Below are 19407 nucleotides of genomic sequence, written 5' to 3'. Positions count from 1 at the left end.
TCTGAAAAATCGCTGAAAGTGCGATTCAAAATAGCTTAATAAAACTAGTCAACTTTATTAACATTAATTTATTTATCTATACATGAAAAATTAATTACAAAATCTACAGAGATGTCGGTAATATAGGTATCTAATGTAAGTGATGACAGTTTACTTCAAAATTTGTATTACGTGCAACTTTTGCACAGTTTTAGAAAATATATTAATAGCAAAACATAGCTAAATTAAATAAAAAAGCAATTTAAATATATTTCTAGCCATCGAACTCTCTGATAATACCCAAAACTAGCTTTAAAATAGCTAAGTTGGCAACAGTGGGCGGTCAAAAATGTATAGCATTAGAGCTGCCAATTTTTTTTAATAGTCATGTCACAACACATAACGGGCTGGCAGGCTTTGTTCACAGATTTCTACAATTTTAAAGCAAAAATTTTATTTGCAGAATTTTTTATATTAAATTAAATACAACTTAGTTAGTAACTAATAGTTCCACAACTTTTCAAATTAACTAAATATAAGTTCACATTTGAATTGTGTGCCGTGGCTATTTCTCACCGGAAGCAGTGTTAACAAACGTGCGCTAACATGAAGTGCAGCGCTGCCAACTTTTTACAGGAATGATGCTAGAAAGCATCTTAATTTTTTTCTTCAAATTTATTTTAAGTAAGGAACTATGCTCCAATTATAATTTAATAATATAATTATCGTAGCGCACTTTTAATTAATTGTAGTTTACTTTTATGATTTTCATTTAATTGCATTTTTTAACGGCTTTAAACACTGCAATTATAACAGCGCTGGGCAGCACCTTTCGCCAGCTGACATTCTGAAATAGTAATTTCAATTTAATTGGCTTTAAAAAGTTAACATTTCACAAATTTTATCTTCAAAATGCCTGTATTAGTTGTAGAAAATTCCGAAGACTACCAAAAAGCTATAAGCGCCGACAAAACGACCGTTGCTTTATTCTCCGCCGAGTGGGCCGAACAATGTGCTCAGGTCAACGATGTGCTCAAGGAGCTCGCCAACATTCTGGGCGATAAGTTGCAATTCATCACACTTAATGCTGAAAAGTTTCCAGACATTTCAATGAAACACCAGGTAAATATTCGTGTAATGCTTTACGAAATCAGACTACCATATCAATTGAATCGCTGCAGATTGAAGCGGTGCCAACAGTTATATTCTTCAACAAGGGCTCCGCTGTGGATCGTGTGGATGGTGTAGACATTGCCGCCATTAGCAGCAAGTCAAAGAAGCTGGCCGAAAGTGTAAGCAGCGCTGCTGCCACGGGTCAAACTCTGGAGGATCGTCTGAAGGCCCTTATCAACAAGGCACCGCTCATGATATTCATGAAAGGCGATCGAAATGCACCTCGCTGTGGCTTCTCAAAGCAACTTATTGCCATTGTTAATGACACAAAGTATGTCAAATTGATTTGAGCTTCGCTTACATTACACAGTGTAAACCCATCATGACTATAATTACCACTGTTCTCATATAATATTCTCTTGATTACAGTTTACCTTACGAGACTTTTGACATTCTTTCTGATGAAGAAGTTCGACAGGGCTTGAAGACTTATTCCGACTGGCCCACATATCCTCAGGTGTATGTAAAGGGCGAACTAATTGGTGGCTTGGACATTATTAAAGAACTCGTGGCCAACAATGAGCTGGAAGCGTCGCTTAAAGGTTAACTTATCAAGAACAACTTCCCCAATAGACTCAATGAATCAGGAACAAAGACATCGCTTCTTAAAAATGTACAATGTCCAATGACTTTTATATATATAAAATAAAAGCAAACTTTAAACAATACTTGTAAATAAAACTGTACACATAAATTTTCAATGTTTTCGCCAGTGAAATTTACTTCAAAATAAGTAGAAAATAAAAGTTGTACATTTGTATTATTATTTTTTTAACATTTATAGTACCATAAGCAGTGCTGCCAACTTTCGAGCCAGCTATAAAATAACCAAGTTGACAACAGTGACCATAAGGTGAGTTGCATACGCAAATCTGATATGCAGCACATTATTATGTTATCCAACACTGACTGCTTGGCAGCACTGTCGATGCATCAATCTTGATAATCAGCTGCTTGCGAATATTTCTTGAATATTGAAATAGTTTAAATTTAACAACAATACTTGAAAATGGCTGAAGCCAATGCTGCTGAATCAACAAATGGGAGGAAAAGAAACTTTCTGATATATTTTTAAACGGCTGGAATCTCTATGATGAGCTCGAAATCACCGAGCTGCCGTTCAATGGCAACGAGTTTCAGGTGAGAAACGCCAACAATTTATTTAAGTACATATTAATAATATACGTATTTAATAAAGAATAAAGTTAAGTCGGCAATGGGGCTTTTTGAAGAGGCCACGATTATTGTGAACCAAGTGAGCATGTTCAGCGCCAATGAGTTGATCGACGAAGTTTCCACAGATTCGCTTCCCTTTATGCTGCTGCCATACTTTCTGGGCAAGCTCACCACTAAGGTGAACAATCCGAATAGCACAGAAATGCTCGAGCTGGGTGAAATCTATTTCAATGATCATCTGCAACGCTGTCAGGAATACGAACTTTGTGAAGCGCCCAAGAGCAAAGTGGAGCGGGACAACAAAACGGATGCAGCGCAGCAGAAAAGCGAGCAGTGGGAATTAATGCAAGCGGCATATAATCGTAATGATAAAATCGCACAGTATCGCAAGATGAAAGAGATTGACGAATACGTGAACAAAATGCGACAAGCCGTTAAAAACAAAACCGCTGACGATGAAGTGCGTCGTGAGTTCTTTTTAAAGTATTTGGAGAAGAGCATCATGGATACCAAGCAGGAGTTGGAAAACCTACGCGTAATGAAGGAGATGGTTAAAATGCGGCTCTCACACATTAAAGCTGGCGAGAAGGAAGCATCGGGAAGCACTATGGCACCGCAACCACTAAAAGCTGCTGGCCACAGTCATGGACCACATCATCATCATCACCACCATCATCAGGCAGAGTCGAAACCAAAGCCTCTGCAACCCTTTATCATAACCCGCAATGCGACACAGAAGGCTGTTTTTGGCTTAGGTTATCCCAGTTTGCCAATCATGACCGTTGACGAGTTTTATCAGCAGCGTGTCGACGAGGGCATCTTTCCCGACGAACAGAAAATGGCCAAGATTAATCAAGAGAAAGCAATTGCTGCTGCCCTAGATCCCAACGTTCAGGAGGATGAGGAAAAGGCGATTGTCGAGGAACAGGAACAGGATGACGATCCCGAGTATTTGGCACGGATGCGACGCATGGATGAATACAAGGATGTGGTGCGTCGTGGTGATGGAAATCGACACAATCGTAGTTAAACTACTTACTCCGTTTTTTATACGCACTTAATAAAAGTATTTTTTATTTTCAAAATAGAAAACCACGTAAAAGATATCGACTCAAATTTCGCATTGCAGTGCAAAAATACTATAGTAACGATCTAATAATTTAAAAATTAAACAAAAAAATTTAAAACTTTTTTAAATTTCAAAATCTGTTTTTTTAAGCTGTATTCAAAATTTTCTGAGAATATAGTCGTTACTATTATTACAGATTTTTATTTTTATGTAATAAAATCTAAATTTTCTTACGTTTTTTTTTATTTAAAAATTCTAGACAATTAAAAAAAGTTGTTTTGCTCAAATAGCTTTAATTAAACAAAGAGAAAAAGACATTAATTTCTTAATCAATTATAATTAATTATTTTTTATTTTATTTTTAGTACTTAATCGGGTTGCGATTTAAAAAAAAGTATATAAAAAAATTGAGAAAGTTCTAACAAAAATTTGCAAAATTTTTAAAAATTCTAGCCAAAAAAAATAGAATTTAAAAAAAGGAACAAAAATTCAGAATACCTTTTTTTTTTGGAGTGGCAACATCGGCACAACAAAACTTTTCGTTCACTTAAGGAACTGTCTTGGAACTGTATCTATTCGCTGAACTAAATGACCGAGAATCAGGGATTTAGTTCAATCGTTCACTTGAGTGATTAGCTCAATAGATCTAGTCCGAACGATTCGATACAACCACAACAACAACAAAAGACATAAGGCACTTAAAAATTAACATTTTGTTGAGAGCACACCATCCGAGACGCAAATAAAACATTTCGAAGTGCACATCTGTAAAGTTGTTAGCTGGCAGCACAACGCACAAGTAAGCGAATAGTGAATATTCTTGTTTAAATTGTCATAATTGTGATTGGAAACATCAATAGCAATAGCAACCACACGGGTAAAAAAAACAACCAGCACAAGCATGTCTGTCAGTGATTTCATTAAAGGTTTACCCACACACGATTCGAAAAATTTCGCACATCTGAGCAATGATCACGGTATTCGAACGTCACAGAAGCGCGCCTCCATCTACTTGCCTACAGAGGATGTGCCCGAGCCGACGCAGCTGATAGTGATGGACAAGAGGTGTGTCCTGCTAAGATACCTAACACAACAGTGGGACAAGAAGACGCTGCAGCGGAAGCGCGAGCATGGCAATGATGGCAATGCTAACAATGCCAACAGCACTCCCAATGGCAGCAATAGCAAAAAGCGCCCCCGCTTGGATGCCAATGAGCTCAACTGAGGCAGAGGCACTCAAACAAATATAATATGCATAAAAACACACACACACACTCATCAAAAGATAACTCCACAGAGAGCACTACCATTAATTTAAGACTTTTTCCCCATTTATGTTTAAAATAAATACATTAGAATGTAATTCAGTTCGAATACATTTGTTCAACATTCATATATTAAGCAACCGTACGTGGTGAGTTTATTAACAAGATGACATATTCACCACAATCTCTTGAGTTATTTTTATACTGCGCTCGAACGGTGAGCTCAAGATCCTCACTTCATTGGAGTACGCTACCTTGTAAATAATTCCACCATTGCACCTGTTACAATAGGAGTTCGAGCTTGTCCAATTGTTTTGAGTTTTGCAGTGTAATTTTAGCAATCAATAGGAATTTGAGTTTGTCCAATCGTTATTTTTAATTCAGAAACAATAATTGGATTTGACTACGTTATTTTAGGCGCTAGACTTAATGATGTAGGTCCTTGGGATCTGGCTTGCCGTACTGTTTCTCCCACCAAGTCACATATTCTTTCTTGCGCTGTTCACGTTTGGCAAAGTACTCGGGATACTGTGCCTTCTCCAGCGGATGCCAGTAATCGAGCAGCCAATCTGGTGGGAGAACCTCACGCTCAAAGGCACAGCCGCCGGCGCTATTGGCAACTGCAATGAGATGCATTTAAGATGCCTATTTCATGTTACAAGTGCATAAATAAACATACAGTTTCTGGGCTGGAAATGCTTCGTTTCGAAAAGCTCCTGTTGTCCGCAGGCTAGCAGACGTCTACCCTCACCGAGATCCTTCTTGCGGTTCTCATCGAAGCGAGCCCGCATCAGCACTGCCCGGTAACGGAATACCTCACTGGTAGCCAGCATTCAAATAAAAGATGCACAACAATGTTATTATATAATCGAGCGGCCACTGGGATTGCCAGATTGCGTGCACTTACCGGCGATCGTACCACGCCTCCAGATTACGCAGGGCACGCTTGTACAAGCTGCACACCTGGCGCTTGTGCGACACGATTGCCAAGGGAACTTGGGCCATGTTTCGTTGCTGGAATTCTCTAAATTCTGTAAATTGCTAGTGCGAAGCAAAAACAGCTGGCGAGAACTGTCAAAAGTTGTGTGTTGCACAATGTCGTATTCGATATTTTACACAGCACTGTTGAGGAGGGCTGCCAAACTGCACGTTAAATTCAAACATATTTTATGTTTATTCTCGTAGTAAACTATAAACTCAAATATATTTTTAATTTTCGTAATAAATTACTACATATTAAATATGAAACAAAACAATTAAATTTGCGTCATCAGGTTTTGTTGCTGAAATTGTCGAAATTCTAAATTTTGCTGTTACCTAACACTGCTGCGCAGGGCAGACACACTACACGTTAAATTTAAAATAATATTTATTCTCATAATAAAATACATATTAACAAATATGAAATAAAACTAATACTTAATTCAAATGCGTTATTAAATTACGGAAATGAATATTTGCAAACTAACTCATAACATTCAATATAGACTGAACAATATGCTCAGGTATTTGTAGTGGTTGCTCACAGAGTTCGCCAGTCTGTTTGTCGTACATGTAAATCTCATTGACAACACGATCCTCGTGATCAGCATCTAGTGAGGACACCAACACCATGGATCCCTCCGCCAACTCGGCTAATATTTGCTCGATATCGTGTTCGCTTACAGCAGCCGCAGATTTAGGCGATGCTATCGGAGATGGATCGCCAATGAAATCAATTGTAAATATTGTGTCCGCCTGCGATAAAGTGTCTATATCCATATCTGTGACCGTGTCCATGTCGCTAACATAGTTGACCGTGGCATCATCCATATTATTACGCAGAGATTTCTTTTCATCGTCCTCAGTCTGTCCCTCTTCAAGCAGTGAATTTAATTCTCGCTGCAGTTGCTCTCCATTCTCTTTGTTCGATATTTCCTTCTTAATTCTCTCTCTCTTAATATCATGATATGCTGGTGTTGTTCCAGTTTGCTCCAGTTCCAGCTGCTGCTCCAGTTCTTGCAATTGTAGTTGTACTTGACGATGCTCCTCTGAATGTTGCTCCGGCTTCTTGGGCTTCACGGTTCGACGTTTACGCTTAGGTGGAGGCTTTCCATTCCCGTTTTCCAGTTCGGCATTGCGCTTGGCCAATGCCTGCTTGCCTAGCCTCTTCTTGACTACGTGCTCGTTCTCATAGATCAGGTCGCCATCGCTGAGAGCCCGAGCCGCCTTGCTAGCCTGCGACTTGGAACGCTGTAATAAAATATAGAAATCACATTGTCAGATGGATAAATGTTTAGAAATCTCGACAACGCACCCTTTTGGAGTTTGCGACCTGAGTCGACTCAATTGTCTGCCACTGTCGATCCGCCTCGGCACGGTCTTCGTCCTCCTTCTGAAGTTGTTCCTTGAGTTCCTGTATGTTGAATGCCTTTGGATAAAGCAGCGCCTTGTTAATCAGCTGCCCATTGATGCGCTCCTCACGTTTATACTTGAGTTTGATATCACGACGAGTGCGTTTGGGAAACATTTGGCACATGAGCGAGAAATCGGTGCCAATGATTTGCAGGCTACGATAGAAACGCACTGTGTCATCCGCCGACCAGGTGGGAGTGCGCTTGTGCCGCTTGTAGAACCCATTGTCGCCAGTAGTTTCATCCATGAGAATCAGCGATGAGTTGGCTAGTACTTTGCGTGCCTCCACCTCGGCTGTCGTCTCAATCTCCAATGTTTTTTCATCAATTATCATCTCGCCATTGGCATCCAACTTCAGTTGTGGAACTGGCATAGCTGCCGCTGCTTCCTCCGCTTTGGCTTCTAGCAGCTCGGACGTTGCGGGTTTGGCCTCATCGGAGTTGTTGTTGCTGCCATTGGCTTCAGCCTTGATGGTGGTCACCAATGCCTTTTGCTCCATGGGATTGCTATCGGGATTGTAAAAGATCATGTCAAACATTTTAAATGTCGACTTATCGGGCACTCCTTTGTTGAAGCGCGTCTCAAAGTCACGTTTGGCATTAACGCGTTGCTGCGCCAGTGACTGACTCTTCTCCCCGTCTGCCCCCTTGCGCTGCTTGCCCCCGCCACTGTCCGAGAACACAGAGCAACTGGACTCGGTGCGTATGCGTCCCATTCCCGGACTCATAACGCCGCCCATGTATTTGGGAGATGCTTGAATCTGTTGTGGCGTCCCACCTCCTCCTCCTCCACCCATTGAGGATCCACTTAGATAGCGTTCACGTCTTGTAGGTGTCCCCGGCGATTGATAGTCCCCATCATAATCTCCAGCCAGCGGTGAGCCCACAAAGCTATTCCGACGCTGACCAAACACGGGAGTGGGACGCACTCGTTGACGCGCCTGCGCCTTGCTGGGCGACATGGGAAACCCATTCGTTGTCTTCTGCAGATCCATCTGTATGACATTGTCCTCGATATCCGAATGAAACACATCGTCCAACAGGCCGACACAGCTGGTCGCTGGCATTTTAAATGCTATCTCATCTATCACATCTTCCTCTGGACGCTCCTGTTTTGGACTTGGAATTGGGAGTGGTTCGGGCTCAGCTGGCGGCTCTGGATCTGCCGCATCTTCCTTGCGTGCTTTTCGCTTGATTTGACTTAAATTGGCAGCTGCCTTTATACGTTGCCGTCGAGCGGACATTTCGTATATTTTTTGTTTTAAATCTCTCACATGAAATTCAAGTAATTTATTGCGAAATTGTACCGCAAGTGCAAAATACGACAACAATAGCAACAAATGTGCAGCAACACGAGTTTTTACAGAGCAGTGTTGCACAGCGCTCACAAAAATAATAGCATAAAAACAATATGCTGCTTCTGCTTGCCAAGCAAAACTTACTGCAATGACACTGTTTGCTTGTTTTTAATATTAGGGATGTTCCCGAAAAACTCTAAAGCTTGATTATGTTTCGTTTGAGCACTAAGCAATTCTACTAAATAAATATCATTTGACTAATAACAGCCATTTTTAAATAAATATAATAAAATTAAGTTTTATATAAAAATCTGAATATTAAGCAACTTTTTAAAAATGTCATGAAACTTGTGTCAATGTACTATCTTCAAAGTTCTGATAAAGCGTAGTAAGCTGATTCTGATCAGAAATATTTTAAGTAATATACATAATGTAAAAATAAAAAAAATTATTTTAGTATTGTCACTGTCAAACTCAGAAAATTCAATGTTGCTCTGTAGCTTTAATAAGTTTATAATTTTTTGATTTTTGATTGCGATAAAGATATAAACAATAAATAAAGCTTATAAGCTATGTACCGAGCTTAGAACGAGTTCTAAAAGAAATTGTGAGTTTACCAACACAGACACGGAATACAAAAACAACAACAACGACTAGAAGAAGAAGAACAACAACAACACAGTATAAATTGCAGGTTGCACGTTTTGAACAAAAATGTGAGCGCCTTGATAACAAAGCAACAACGAAGTGGAATCTATATTAAACATATGTAGAAATTGTCAACAATCGGAAAAAGAGACAAAACAAAATTATAAAAGTTTAAAGGCAAAGGCGACAAATGTGACAGGTGGTGTGTGTGTGTGTGTCGAAATTTGTAGCGGAGGAACACGGGTGATTAAATATAAATAGAAAATTCGAACAGTACAGCTGCCGCCTTGCCGCTGTCCGACTGTTATGCAAGCAGCGCTGCAACCCCCACCTCACCTCACCAGTGCAGAGAAACAACAACGACAACAACAGCAACAACAATTGAATTAAGCCGGCGGTCGCCATGCTGTTAAATCGTCTAGTGCTGGCCATCAAAAATCAATCGAGAGAAACATTGCGCGCCTGGGGTTATCAATGTGAATCGATAATCGCTCAACGTTCCCGCCGGGTGCAGCAGCTCTTTAGCTTCTATCAGTCGGTGTATGGCACCCAGGGATTGAAGCAACTATGGCGCGCCTATTATCGCAGTGAACTCCAGCCACCGATCCGGGGCATCCTGTTGAGTGCGGTGGGCATCATGGGGTTGAATATGAAACATTTGGGCAGCGATGGCTTCGATTGGAACAAGGAGCGTTTGTCGTTGAGTAACTTTGATTTGTGCCAGCGTGATATTGATTTTATCAATACGCTGTCCGTGAATCAACTATGCGAACGTTGTCAGGCCAAAAAGATGAAATACTGCTACTGTATGCTCGGCAATCAACGGTGTCGCAAAGGTGGCATTGCCGTCCCGCCACCCAACAGTGATCAGAAGCCCATGAAGGAGGAACAAGCGGCGAGCATTAGCAACTGCCAGAAGGCCATGGATTTGGATGTGGCAAGGAGTGCGCCGCAGGGTCAGGTGCGCATACAGGCGCAAGAGGATCGCAATTGGGAGCCATATTTTAGCAAGAATGAGTTTAGCATTTGGCGGCGCGAGGAACGATCCTCACTTTATTCATACAAGGTGTATGCACGATTTGATGACATCACGGCGGATGATTTTCTGCATGTGCAAACGGATCTGGATTATCGCCGGCAATGGGATGATACGGCACTTAGGCTGGAGCTGATAAGTGAAGATCCAGTGCCGGACAGCAATTCACACCTGATCTACTGGGAAATGCAATGGCCACGTTTATTTGCCAATCGAGATTATGTGTATTGCCGGCGTTATCACAAGGATGAGACCAAAAAGATGGTATTCATTTGTAGTCGAGCCGCAAACCATACAGCGTATCCAACCATTTCGGGTAAAGTGCGTGTCACGGACTATTGGAGCCTGATGGTCATTAAACCATTCCGTGGTTTCCATGAGCCGGGATTGCACTTTGTGCTAACGTATTTCGATGATCCCGGTATACCAATACCGCAAAACATTAAGTCCTGGGTCACACAGAAGCAAATGCCTGAGTTCCTTACCAAAATGTATGTGGCAACGAAAAACTATGCCTGCTCCCGTGCCATCAAAATGAAGGACATGTTCAATAGCTTTACAATCATCAACGATGAGTACACGGCCAACGATCAACGCGGCAGCTGGCTGGGAAGCCTCAGCCGTCACAGGCGTAAGCTCAATGATAACGAGAACGAGCGATGAGCTGACAACGCCGCAGTTCCTCCCAAAAAATAAATTAAATAAATAGTCCAGATATAGCAACTGCAGCAAAGGAGTAATACAAACAGATTTATGCCTACCTATCATTTCTTATCATCTTATGTTGTAATTCATTATTAAGCATAAATATATTATACTATAAAAGATTTAGTTAGGGATCATTTATGCTGTTTGTCATCATCACCAAATCCGCAAATGTGCAATAAAAACGCATTCGAAACTTGGAGGCATTTACAAATTTGGAATCTTTTGTGCCACACGGAAGAGATCGATTAGAATACTACAAGTACATAGGAATACAAAATTATATAAGAAATTATATATATGTATTACGACAATTATATTGGTTAAGTTTAGAGGTTTGTTTTAAATCAATTAATTTGAAATTACTGAAATTATACAAAAGTCATGAAAAAAAAAAACAATTACACCGTTCATTTACATTTTCAAATATACAAACAAGTTAGTTGAAGAACCCCAATGGTTTCAAATTTTATTAAGACATTTTTAAATTAATATGCAGCTGGTAAAAAGGAAACTAAGGAAATAAACACCTAGAAATGTATAGCCGAAATTTTTAAGCTCTCTAATCTACAGCCATGAACATATAAATGACACAAATGAAATGCATACAACAATTCGTTATTATTTAATAAAAATACAATTTATAAATATATATGAAAAGTAACACTCAACTCACAATTTCAAATTTTTGTCAGTTTTCTAGCAGAAGAAATGAAAAAAAAAAATAGAAGCAAAGGCGTAATTTTTAAAGTATGATTGATATATAATTTGTGCTTTTTGAATGTTGGATCGTTCAGTAAACAAAAGGTATTGGTGAATTAATTTTACAGGGTTTATAAAGCTGCACTGCCTTTAACTAGCTAAGCTTCACCCAACCATGTATACATATATACCTAAATACACTGTAAAATTATCATAAATATAAGCAGAATATTTTCAACATTTAAACAGTGTAAATGCTTTCCGTTTTGTGATATACCCCAATTTGTGCCATTGTATAACTACTTCTCGCATACTCACAAACTAAGACGCCACTGTAGTAAAATCATTTCCATACTTGTTCTCCTTGTCTCCCTACGCACAAATACTGACGCCACTACACAATCTCCCTTAACAGCTAATGTAAACACACTCTCTGGCCGCTCTCTGCAACGTGCGCTCGCTGTTAAGCACAGCTTTGATCGTTGCATTTGCACTGCTTCTCTCTATAAACACACACCCAACTCGATCTCTCTTTGGTAGTAGAGAAGCGAAAGAGCAACTGCAATAAAGCAGTCAATTAACAGCCGTCGTCAGCTTTAAAAAATTAGAACTTAAATAATTTTCATTTATCCTGCTAAACAATAAATATACAATTTATAACATATATAAATGCAATATAAACATGATTTATTAAGAAATTGTCTTCGGCAAACCGAAGCTTAAATATCCTTGCAAAAGCTTAAAGAAATGCAATTTTAGTTTCAATTAAAGTCTTGTTTTTAGTGAGTCAAATGAGATTTGCATGAGGCAGTTGACAAGTTGGTTAAATGTAAATACAAAATTAATACAGATTACGAGATTCTATCAGGGACTGACCCGGCAGATCACAGCTCGGTGTGTTCCTTAGAAGAGCTGGGTGGATTGTTCATATAGGCAATAAAATCTTTGCTGGTGCGTCCGCCGTTGTAATCCAGCTGGGTCTTGAGGTAGGAGAAGTACAATATGGTGGGATAGCCACGTACATTGTACTTGGCGCACAGCGCTGCATATTTGGTGCAATCCACGGCAACGAAGACAATACGAGGATCATCCTGCAACGCATTCGCAGCGGCTGTAAATTCCGGCTTCGTGTGCTTACAGTGTCCACACCCTGCAGAAGAGAAAAGTATTCGCTAAGTGAGCTAATTATATTTGATAGCAATTCTGGCACTTACATGGAGCATAGAACATGACCAGAGCATGTTTCTTACGCTTGAGTGTGGTGCCGAATGTCTCGTCGTTGAGAAAAAGCACTTCAGTGCTGTCTGCCTCCTCCTCCCAGCTCTTCTCGGGCGGCGGCGGTGGTGGCGGCTCTTTGGGATCCCGCATAAATTCCACAATCTTTGATGCATCGCGTACATTCACATCAAATTTGTAGACACCATTTGAAAAGTATTTAACTGTTGGATATCCCTTGACCTTGTATTTCTCTCCAATGCTCGGCTCCTTGGTGGCATCCAGGGCGGCGAGCACTCCGGGCACATTGTTTTGCTTCATTTCGAGAGCGGCCTTTTCGTATTCCGGTTTCATACGCTTGCAATGACCACACCAGGGAGCGTAGAACATTACCAGAACGGATTTTTCATCATTTAATGCCGGCTCGAATCCCTGTGTGGTCAAGTGCACAATTTCCGAGCTGGTGTCGGCCGACCAATCGGGTTCCTTCGGCTTGGGTGTGGGCTTGACATTGGGATTAAGCATGAAGGCGACCAGTGCATCCTTGGTATTCTCACCCTCGTATGTGAAACGCATTTTACCATTTTCAAAGTAAATTAACGTGGGAAAACCTGTAAGGAATGAAGCTTTCAATATATAAACAGAATTAAGCTGCGATTCCGAAATCTAACCAGTTATATTAAATAGTTTACGAACGGGAGCATTCTCCTGGCGCTCCACATTCATGGCAGCAAGGAGGTATCCACCCTGCGCCTTAAGTTCCGTTGCTGCTTTGTTGTAGTCCGGCTTCATGCGCTTGCAGAAGCCACACCAGGGCACATGGAACATGACCAGCATAGGCCTTATATCCTTGCGAAGATGCTTGCTGAATGCTGCGGCGTCATTGAAGTGCCATACGTCCGAGCCAGCCGGATCCTCTTCCCAAGGTAAATCCCCTGAAGGATCACGCATAAACGTGACCATGGAGCCAACGCTCAACTGTCGATCATAGTCCTTGTGATAGTCACCATCCTTGTAGTGGCGCAGCGAGTACGGTTCCGGTGATACCTTTAGCTTTTTACAGAGCTTCTTCTTCTCCTGGTTGGCACAGTCCACGTATAACATGGTACCCGTGCCGCGAATTGCCTCCGCCGCTTCCCGGAACACTTTCAGCTCGGCGGCAGCCGCTTTAGCGCTGGACACATAAAGGGCCAGCACATTGTTCTTGGTTCGCAGCAGTTTCTTAAAGTCCTTGTAGTCTGCGATGTCCTCTTGCACTGCGGATAATTTAGTTTTAGCGGCAACAAGTGCCAACAGCACCAATAAAAACTGAATCACAAATAGGCGATGAATCAACATTGTAATTCCCCTACACTTTATGCTTAATTAAAGTAATTTACTAATGCAAGATTGATGCTAATTGGTGTAACAATTGTGATTAATTCATGTTTTTTCGTTTATCAAAACAACAATTGCAACAGAAAATGCCGATGAAGACGTCAGCGTTTATATGCTGCCAGCGTTGCCACATCGCATTTTAGACTGTTGATTTAAACGCCTAAAACGTTTATACGCAGTTTTCCCGATTTCACCAATTCATGAATATTAACTGAATAAATTTTATGTCAACCAAGAACAGTTGTTTAAATTATGAAATATTATGACAAATATATGTAGCATTAAAAATTAAAATTCATTTAATAAAACTATTAAATTTAAAAAAACCTGACTTTTTGTAAAAAAATAAAAAAATTTACGTATAAACGTACATAAAATCGCAAGTGAATAGCCAATGCACCACTGTCAAAAGTACGTGGCAGTTGGCAACACTGGCCCTCAACTCTGACACATTAACAAGAGCGTGAAGAAGAAGAACGGCAGCAAGTTTTCAATATAAATAGTGGCTATAATTGTGATTAAGTGTATTAGAAAATTCTTAAACTGTAAGCGGTAAACAACATAAAGATGCCCCTTAAATTGGACATCAAGCGTCGTCTGACATCGCGCTCTGACCGTGTCAAGTGCGTTGATCTGCATCCGGCCGAACCGTGGATGTTGTGTGCTCTATACAATGGCCACGTACACATCATGAATTATGAGAACCAGCAATTGGTAAAAGATTTCGAGGTTTGCGATGTACCGGTACGTTCCGCTCGCTTTGTGGCACGCAAAAATTGGATTATTACCGGTTCCGATGATATGCAAATACGCATTTTCAATTACAACACTCTGGAGAAGGTTCATTCATTCGAAGCGCACTCGGATTACCTGCGCTGTATTGCCGTGCATCCCACACAGCCCCTGGTGCTCACTAGCAGCGGTAGGTGCTATCAACAAATTTAACATTCATAAGAGAATTTTGATTTGGAAATGGAAGTCAAGAAATTTGCTTATCACATAACAAAATCCTCTACTGAATGAAGAAATAATTTCTCTAGATTGGTATTAAATTGTATTATCTTATTGTAGATGATATGCTTATCAAATTGTGGAACTGGGAGAAGATGTGGGCATGTCAGCGCGTCTTTGAGGGACACACTCACTATGTCATGCAGATTGTATTTAATCCCAAGGATAACAACACCTTTGCCTCTGCATCCTTGGATCGCACGGTTAAAGTGTGGCAGCTGGGCTCAAATTTCGCCAATTTCACTCTAGAGGGTCATGAGAAAGGTGTTAATTGTGTGGACTACTATCATGGTGGAGACAAGCCGTATTTAATTTCTGGTGCCGATGATCGCTTCGTTAAGATTTGGGACTATCAGAACAAGACCTGTGTACAAACCCTGGAGGGACATGCCCAAAACATTTCGGCCGTTTGTTTTCATCCCGAATTGCCCATTGTCCTAACTGGTTCTGAAGATGGCACCGTTCGCATTTGGCATTCGGGCACGTATCGCCTGGAGACGTGTCTAAATTATGGCTTCGAACGCGTCTGGACCATTTCCAGCATGCGTGGCACCAACAATGTGGCTCTTGGATATGATGAGGGCTCCATTATCATCAAGGTGGGACGCGAGGAGCCGGCCATGTCTATGGATGTGGTGGGTGGCAAAATTGTTTGGGCCAAACATTCCGAAATGCAACAGGTAAGCCAGGCATCAAAGCCTGAATCTGATCAGTGATGCCAACTACTTGCCACAAGCAAAGACAACGCGACCAAAATAAACGGAAAAAATAAAACATAAAAAAAAATATTTGCAGAAAATAGGGCAAAAGTTTCTTCTTTAAAGTTTTCATGTTAAATATACCAAGTACTTGACAAGAAGTCAAGTAATTGTTTTAAAAATGAAATAATGCACATATATTGATCAGCGAAAAAAACCCTTTTCGTTTTTATGGTTTTTAGAACTACTTAAAAAATAATAAATAATGATTTTCATTGGCTTTGACTATTTAAAAAAAAAAACACTTGTCAAAACACTTGCCTGACAAACCGTACATCAATCCTAGCACCATCCTAAGTATCTTTTTAGCCCGACCCTGAGTCAAATTGTTACTCGAGTAGCTGCAGATTATTATTCAATCGTTAGGAAATTAACAGGGCACATCGGATCACATCATTAGATAAGTTCATGTGTATCAAAACTCAAGATCATTGGCTTAAAGATGATCTTGTAATTGCTTTTGCGTTCTTTGCGAGGTCGGAAGGAAAATGACAAAATTCCAAAACTCCTAGGATATACAGGAAAGCCTACATACCAATTTTGGTGGCCATAGCTCTTACAGTCTCTGAGATCTATGACTCGGTTATTAATGCTAATTACTGCCTAATAACCATGAAGTTTAATAATAAATTTAAATTGTAACCGATTTAATTTCGGTCTAGTGGATGCTTGCTATTGTTTGTTGTAAAAGTAGTTTTTTAAAAAGAATTCATTCAGATTGACAATCACTTATCCTCTCTTTCTTTGCTAAAGGTCAATCTGAAAACCATTGCCGATGGCACCGAGATTAAGGACGGCGAACGATTGCCCGTTGCCGTTAAGGATATGGGCGCCTGTGAAATATATCCTCAGACCATCTCGCACAATCCCAATGGACGCTTTGTGGTCGTCTGCGGCGATGGAGAATATATAATCTATACATCCATGGCGTTGCGTAACAAAGCCTTTGGTTCGGCTCAAGAGTTTGTCTGGGCAATGGAAAGCAATGAGTATGCAATTCGTGAGAATAACGGCACCGTTCGCCTGTTCCGTAACTTCAAGGAACGCAAAAGTTTTACACCCGAATATGGTGCCGAGAGCATCTATGGTGGCTACTACTTTGGTGTGAAAACGTCGTCGGGATTGGCCTTTTACGATTGGGAAACTTTGCAGCTGGTGCGACGCATCGAAGTGCAGCCACGTAATGTATTTTGGAATGAGAGCGGTAGCCTCGTTTGCCTGGCCACCGATGATTCATACTTCATTCTGGGCGTGGACTCGGCACAAGTTGCCAATGCGCTGGAGAGCAAGGAGGGACTCGAGGATGATGGCGTGGAAAGCGCTTTCAATGTGCTCGGTAAGTAGAGAATGTTGTAAATGATTAACTTTAATGGATAAGCACTATACGTGATTACAAAAAGTATTTATTTGAGATATACTTTTTAAAGATAAAATAAATACTTTTGATAAACAAATTTTGAATAGTTGAACAAATTTATAGATAATATGGATATTATTATAGTGCTTAATCTATCGATTGATTGAAAATGTCCATAATCCTTTAGGAATAAACATAAATCTTTAAAAAGTTAATGAAACAAGTCAAATCACTTTAAAATCATTTTTTTTAAGGACATTTGAGAAAGATGACCGATATTATTAAGATTTTTGGTAGCAGTAAATAGTTTTGGCTTTACTATTGATTGAGATTCCACGTTTTATTTAGATACAATTTTTAGATATTATAAAAAAAGTAATAAATAAAATAAACAAGCTTACAGTTCTGCATAATTTGTATACCCTTTTTTTCAATAAGTAAACTATTCCTATATTAGATAGATATAGAATCCCATAGATAGCTTGATAATAAACAGTACATAATTATTACAGGGACTTTTGGCGTTAATATTGAGTGAGTGGAAAATCTTTTGGGACTCCCCAAAATTTTCATAAATGTGAATCATGGAATTCTCTTATTAGATTTGAAAATTCTCAACTGCATGATGAAATAATTATGGTTTGTTTATGATAAACGGTGTTATCTTTTTGCTTATCAAATTGTTTAACTTGGCGTAAATATTTATTTATATTAAGCTAATGATAAATAAGAAATGAATATGAGTATGAGATGTAATTCTTGATTTTTTTTTTCTTCAGGCGAAGTCTCGGAGTCGGTAAAAACTGGACTCTGGGTGGGCGATTGTTTCATCTACACCAATTCGGTGAATCGCATCAACTACTATGTGGGTGGAGAGATTGTTACCATCTCGCATTTGGATCGCACCATGTATTTGCTGGGTTATGTGCCCAAGGATAATCGCTTGTACTTGGGCGACAAGGAGCTGAATGTAATTAGCTTCTGTCTGCAGCTGTCCGTCCTGGAATACCAGACGGCCGTAATGCGTCGCGACTTTGAACGCGCTGATATTGTGCTGCCAACCATACCGAAGGAGCATCGCACACGGGTTGCCCATTTCCTGGAGAAGCAGGGCTTTAAGGCGCAGGCGCTGCAGGTGTCCACCGATGCGGATCACAAATTTGATTTGGCACTGCAAATTGGCGAACTGGATATTGCATTGAAGCTGGCACGCGAGGCGGAGAACTCACAGAAATGGTCACAATTGGCCGATGTGGCGGCGCGCAAGAATAACATGGAATTGGTCAAGGAGTGCATGCAGAAGGCAAATGATTTCAGTGGTTTATTGCTGCTGTCCACCGCCTCCGGGGATGCAAAGATGCTGCAGGAGTTGGGCACGACAAGTTCGACACAGGGACGCCATAATATTGCATTCCTGTCCGCATTCCTTCGTTCCGATGTTGAACGCTGCCTGGAGATTCTCATTGAGACAAACCGTCTGCCCGAGGCGGCGTTCTTTGCACGCACCTACTTGCCCAGCCAGATGTCGCGTGTGGTGGAACTGTGGCGCGAGGAGCTTAGCAAGGTCAATGAGAAGGCCGGCCAATCGCTGGCGGACCCAACGCAATATACAAATCTCTTTCCGGGTCTGGGCGATGCTCTGCGCGTTGAGCAGCATCTGCAGGAGGAGCGAGCACGTAAGGCGCCTGCACGCATCGCCGGACAACTGCCATTGAATAGCGACCGTAATCCTCTGGAGGAACTGCATGCGGTCGAGCAGCAGAGTGGAATTGGACAGCTGGAGGATAAGGAGAAGCCAGCGTTTGTGCCGGCAAGCAGCACAAAGGCTGCGACCATCACTTCGGCAGCTGCAGCTGCAGTCAGTGAGGAAGACGATGACGATGATTTGGATTTGGAGATTGATGGTATAACGTTGGATGATAACATTGATACGACAGATGTTAACCTGGATGATGACTTTTTGAGCGATGATTAGATGCAAAGCACACTCTGTATTCGATAATATGCATAGAAATAACGTAACGTAAATTCGTTGTTGATTCGGGATAAATTGCTTCAAAAATCGCGCATTTTAAAGCTATAAAAATTCCACACCCAAATCTACACATACACACATATACAAATGCATTCACCTTTGATTTGATTGAATGAATGTTTCCCGTGCATTAATTATACCAATCAAATAAAAACACACATATATTATATATTATGTACAACAATTAATTATGCGGCAACAGCAAATTGC

At 40.6% G+C, this 19407-nt stretch overlaps 8 protein-coding genes across 8 annotated transcripts; 5 read left to right on the top strand and 3 right to left on the bottom strand.

Annotated features, from left to right (window-relative positions):
* The first annotated feature begins 817 nt into the window (after positions 1–817).
* Positions 818–1820, top strand: LOC117780176 (glutaredoxin 3). Its single transcript, XM_034616602.1, has 3 exons — positions 818–1101; positions 1161–1423; positions 1522–1820. The coding sequence occupies exons 1-3, from the start codon at positions 892–894 to the stop codon at positions 1697–1699; spliced, it is 651 nt and encodes a 216-aa protein (XP_034472493.1). The 5' UTR covers positions 818–891; the 3' UTR covers positions 1700–1820.
* A 259-nt stretch (positions 1821–2079) lies between these two features.
* On the top strand, positions 2080–3420 carry LOC117781607 (immunoglobulin-binding protein 1). The gene is made up of 2 exons (XM_034618389.1): positions 2080–2292; positions 2351–3420. The coding sequence occupies exon 2, from the start codon at positions 2369–2371 to the stop codon at positions 3356–3358; it is 990 nt and encodes a 329-aa protein (XP_034474280.1). The 5' UTR covers positions 2080–2292; positions 2351–2368; the 3' UTR covers positions 3359–3420.
* Positions 3421–4028: 608 nt separating this feature from the next.
* On the top strand, positions 4029–4771 carry LOC117780919 (DET1- and DDB1-associated protein 1). Its single transcript, XM_034617613.1, has 2 exons — positions 4029–4196; positions 4258–4771. Exon 2 carries the CDS (start codon positions 4299–4301, stop codon positions 4620–4622), a length of 324 nt encoding a protein of 107 aa, XP_034473504.1. The 5' UTR covers positions 4029–4196; positions 4258–4298; the 3' UTR covers positions 4623–4771.
* Positions 4772–4775: 4 nt separating this feature from the next.
* On the bottom strand, positions 4776–5731 carry LOC117780918 (NADH dehydrogenase [ubiquinone] 1 beta subcomplex subunit 9). Its single transcript, XM_034617612.1, has 3 exons — positions 5570–5731; positions 5342–5481; positions 4776–5282 (listed from the first exon to the last, which is right to left on the bottom strand). The coding sequence occupies exons 1-3, from the start codon at positions 5665–5667 to the stop codon at positions 5089–5091; spliced, it is 432 nt and encodes a 143-aa protein (XP_034473503.1). The 5' UTR covers positions 5668–5731; the 3' UTR covers positions 4776–5088.
* A 282-nt stretch (positions 5732–6013) lies between these two features.
* On the bottom strand, positions 6014–8417 carry LOC117781613 (transcription factor TFIIIB component B'' homolog). Its single transcript, XM_034618396.1, has 2 exons — positions 6959–8417; positions 6014–6894 (listed from the first exon to the last, which is right to left on the bottom strand). Exons 1-2 carry the CDS (start codon positions 8297–8299, stop codon positions 6127–6129), a joined length of 2109 nt encoding a protein of 702 aa, XP_034474287.1. The 5' UTR covers positions 8300–8417; the 3' UTR covers positions 6014–6126.
* Positions 8418–8814: 397 nt separating this feature from the next.
* On the top strand, positions 8815–10956 carry LOC117781114 (stAR-related lipid transfer protein 7, mitochondrial). Its single transcript, XM_034617835.1, has one exon. The coding sequence runs from the start codon at positions 9405–9407 to the stop codon at positions 10698–10700; it is 1296 nt and encodes a 431-aa protein (XP_034473726.1). The 5' UTR covers positions 8815–9404; the 3' UTR covers positions 10701–10956.
* Positions 10957–12108: 1152 nt separating this feature from the next.
* Positions 12109–14148, bottom strand: LOC117781842 (protein disulfide-isomerase A5). The gene is made up of 3 exons (XM_034618713.1): positions 13331–14148; positions 12659–13270; positions 12109–12594 (listed from the first exon to the last, which is right to left on the bottom strand). Exons 1-3 carry the CDS (start codon positions 13995–13997, stop codon positions 12329–12331), a joined length of 1545 nt encoding a protein of 514 aa, XP_034474604.1. The 5' UTR covers positions 13998–14148; the 3' UTR covers positions 12109–12328.
* Positions 14149–14490: 342 nt separating this feature from the next.
* On the top strand, positions 14491–19366 carry LOC117780554 (coatomer subunit beta'). The gene is made up of 4 exons (XM_034617121.1): positions 14491–14958; positions 15108–15727; positions 16559–17141; positions 17942–19366. Exons 1-4 carry the CDS (start codon positions 14604–14606, stop codon positions 19135–19137), a joined length of 2754 nt encoding a protein of 917 aa, XP_034473012.1. The 5' UTR covers positions 14491–14603; the 3' UTR covers positions 19138–19366.
* Positions 19367–19407: the final 41 nt, after the last annotated feature.

The sequence above is a fragment of the Drosophila innubila genome (assembly GCF_004354385.1).
Source record: "Drosophila innubila isolate TH190305 chromosome 2L unlocalized genomic scaffold, UK_Dinn_1.0 4_B_2L, whole genome shotgun sequence".
Taxonomy (NCBI): Eukaryota; Metazoa; Arthropoda; class Insecta; order Diptera; family Drosophilidae; genus Drosophila; species Drosophila innubila.
The sequence above is the reverse complement of the archived record's forward strand: the minus strand, read 5'-3'. Positions and strand labels throughout refer to the sequence as shown.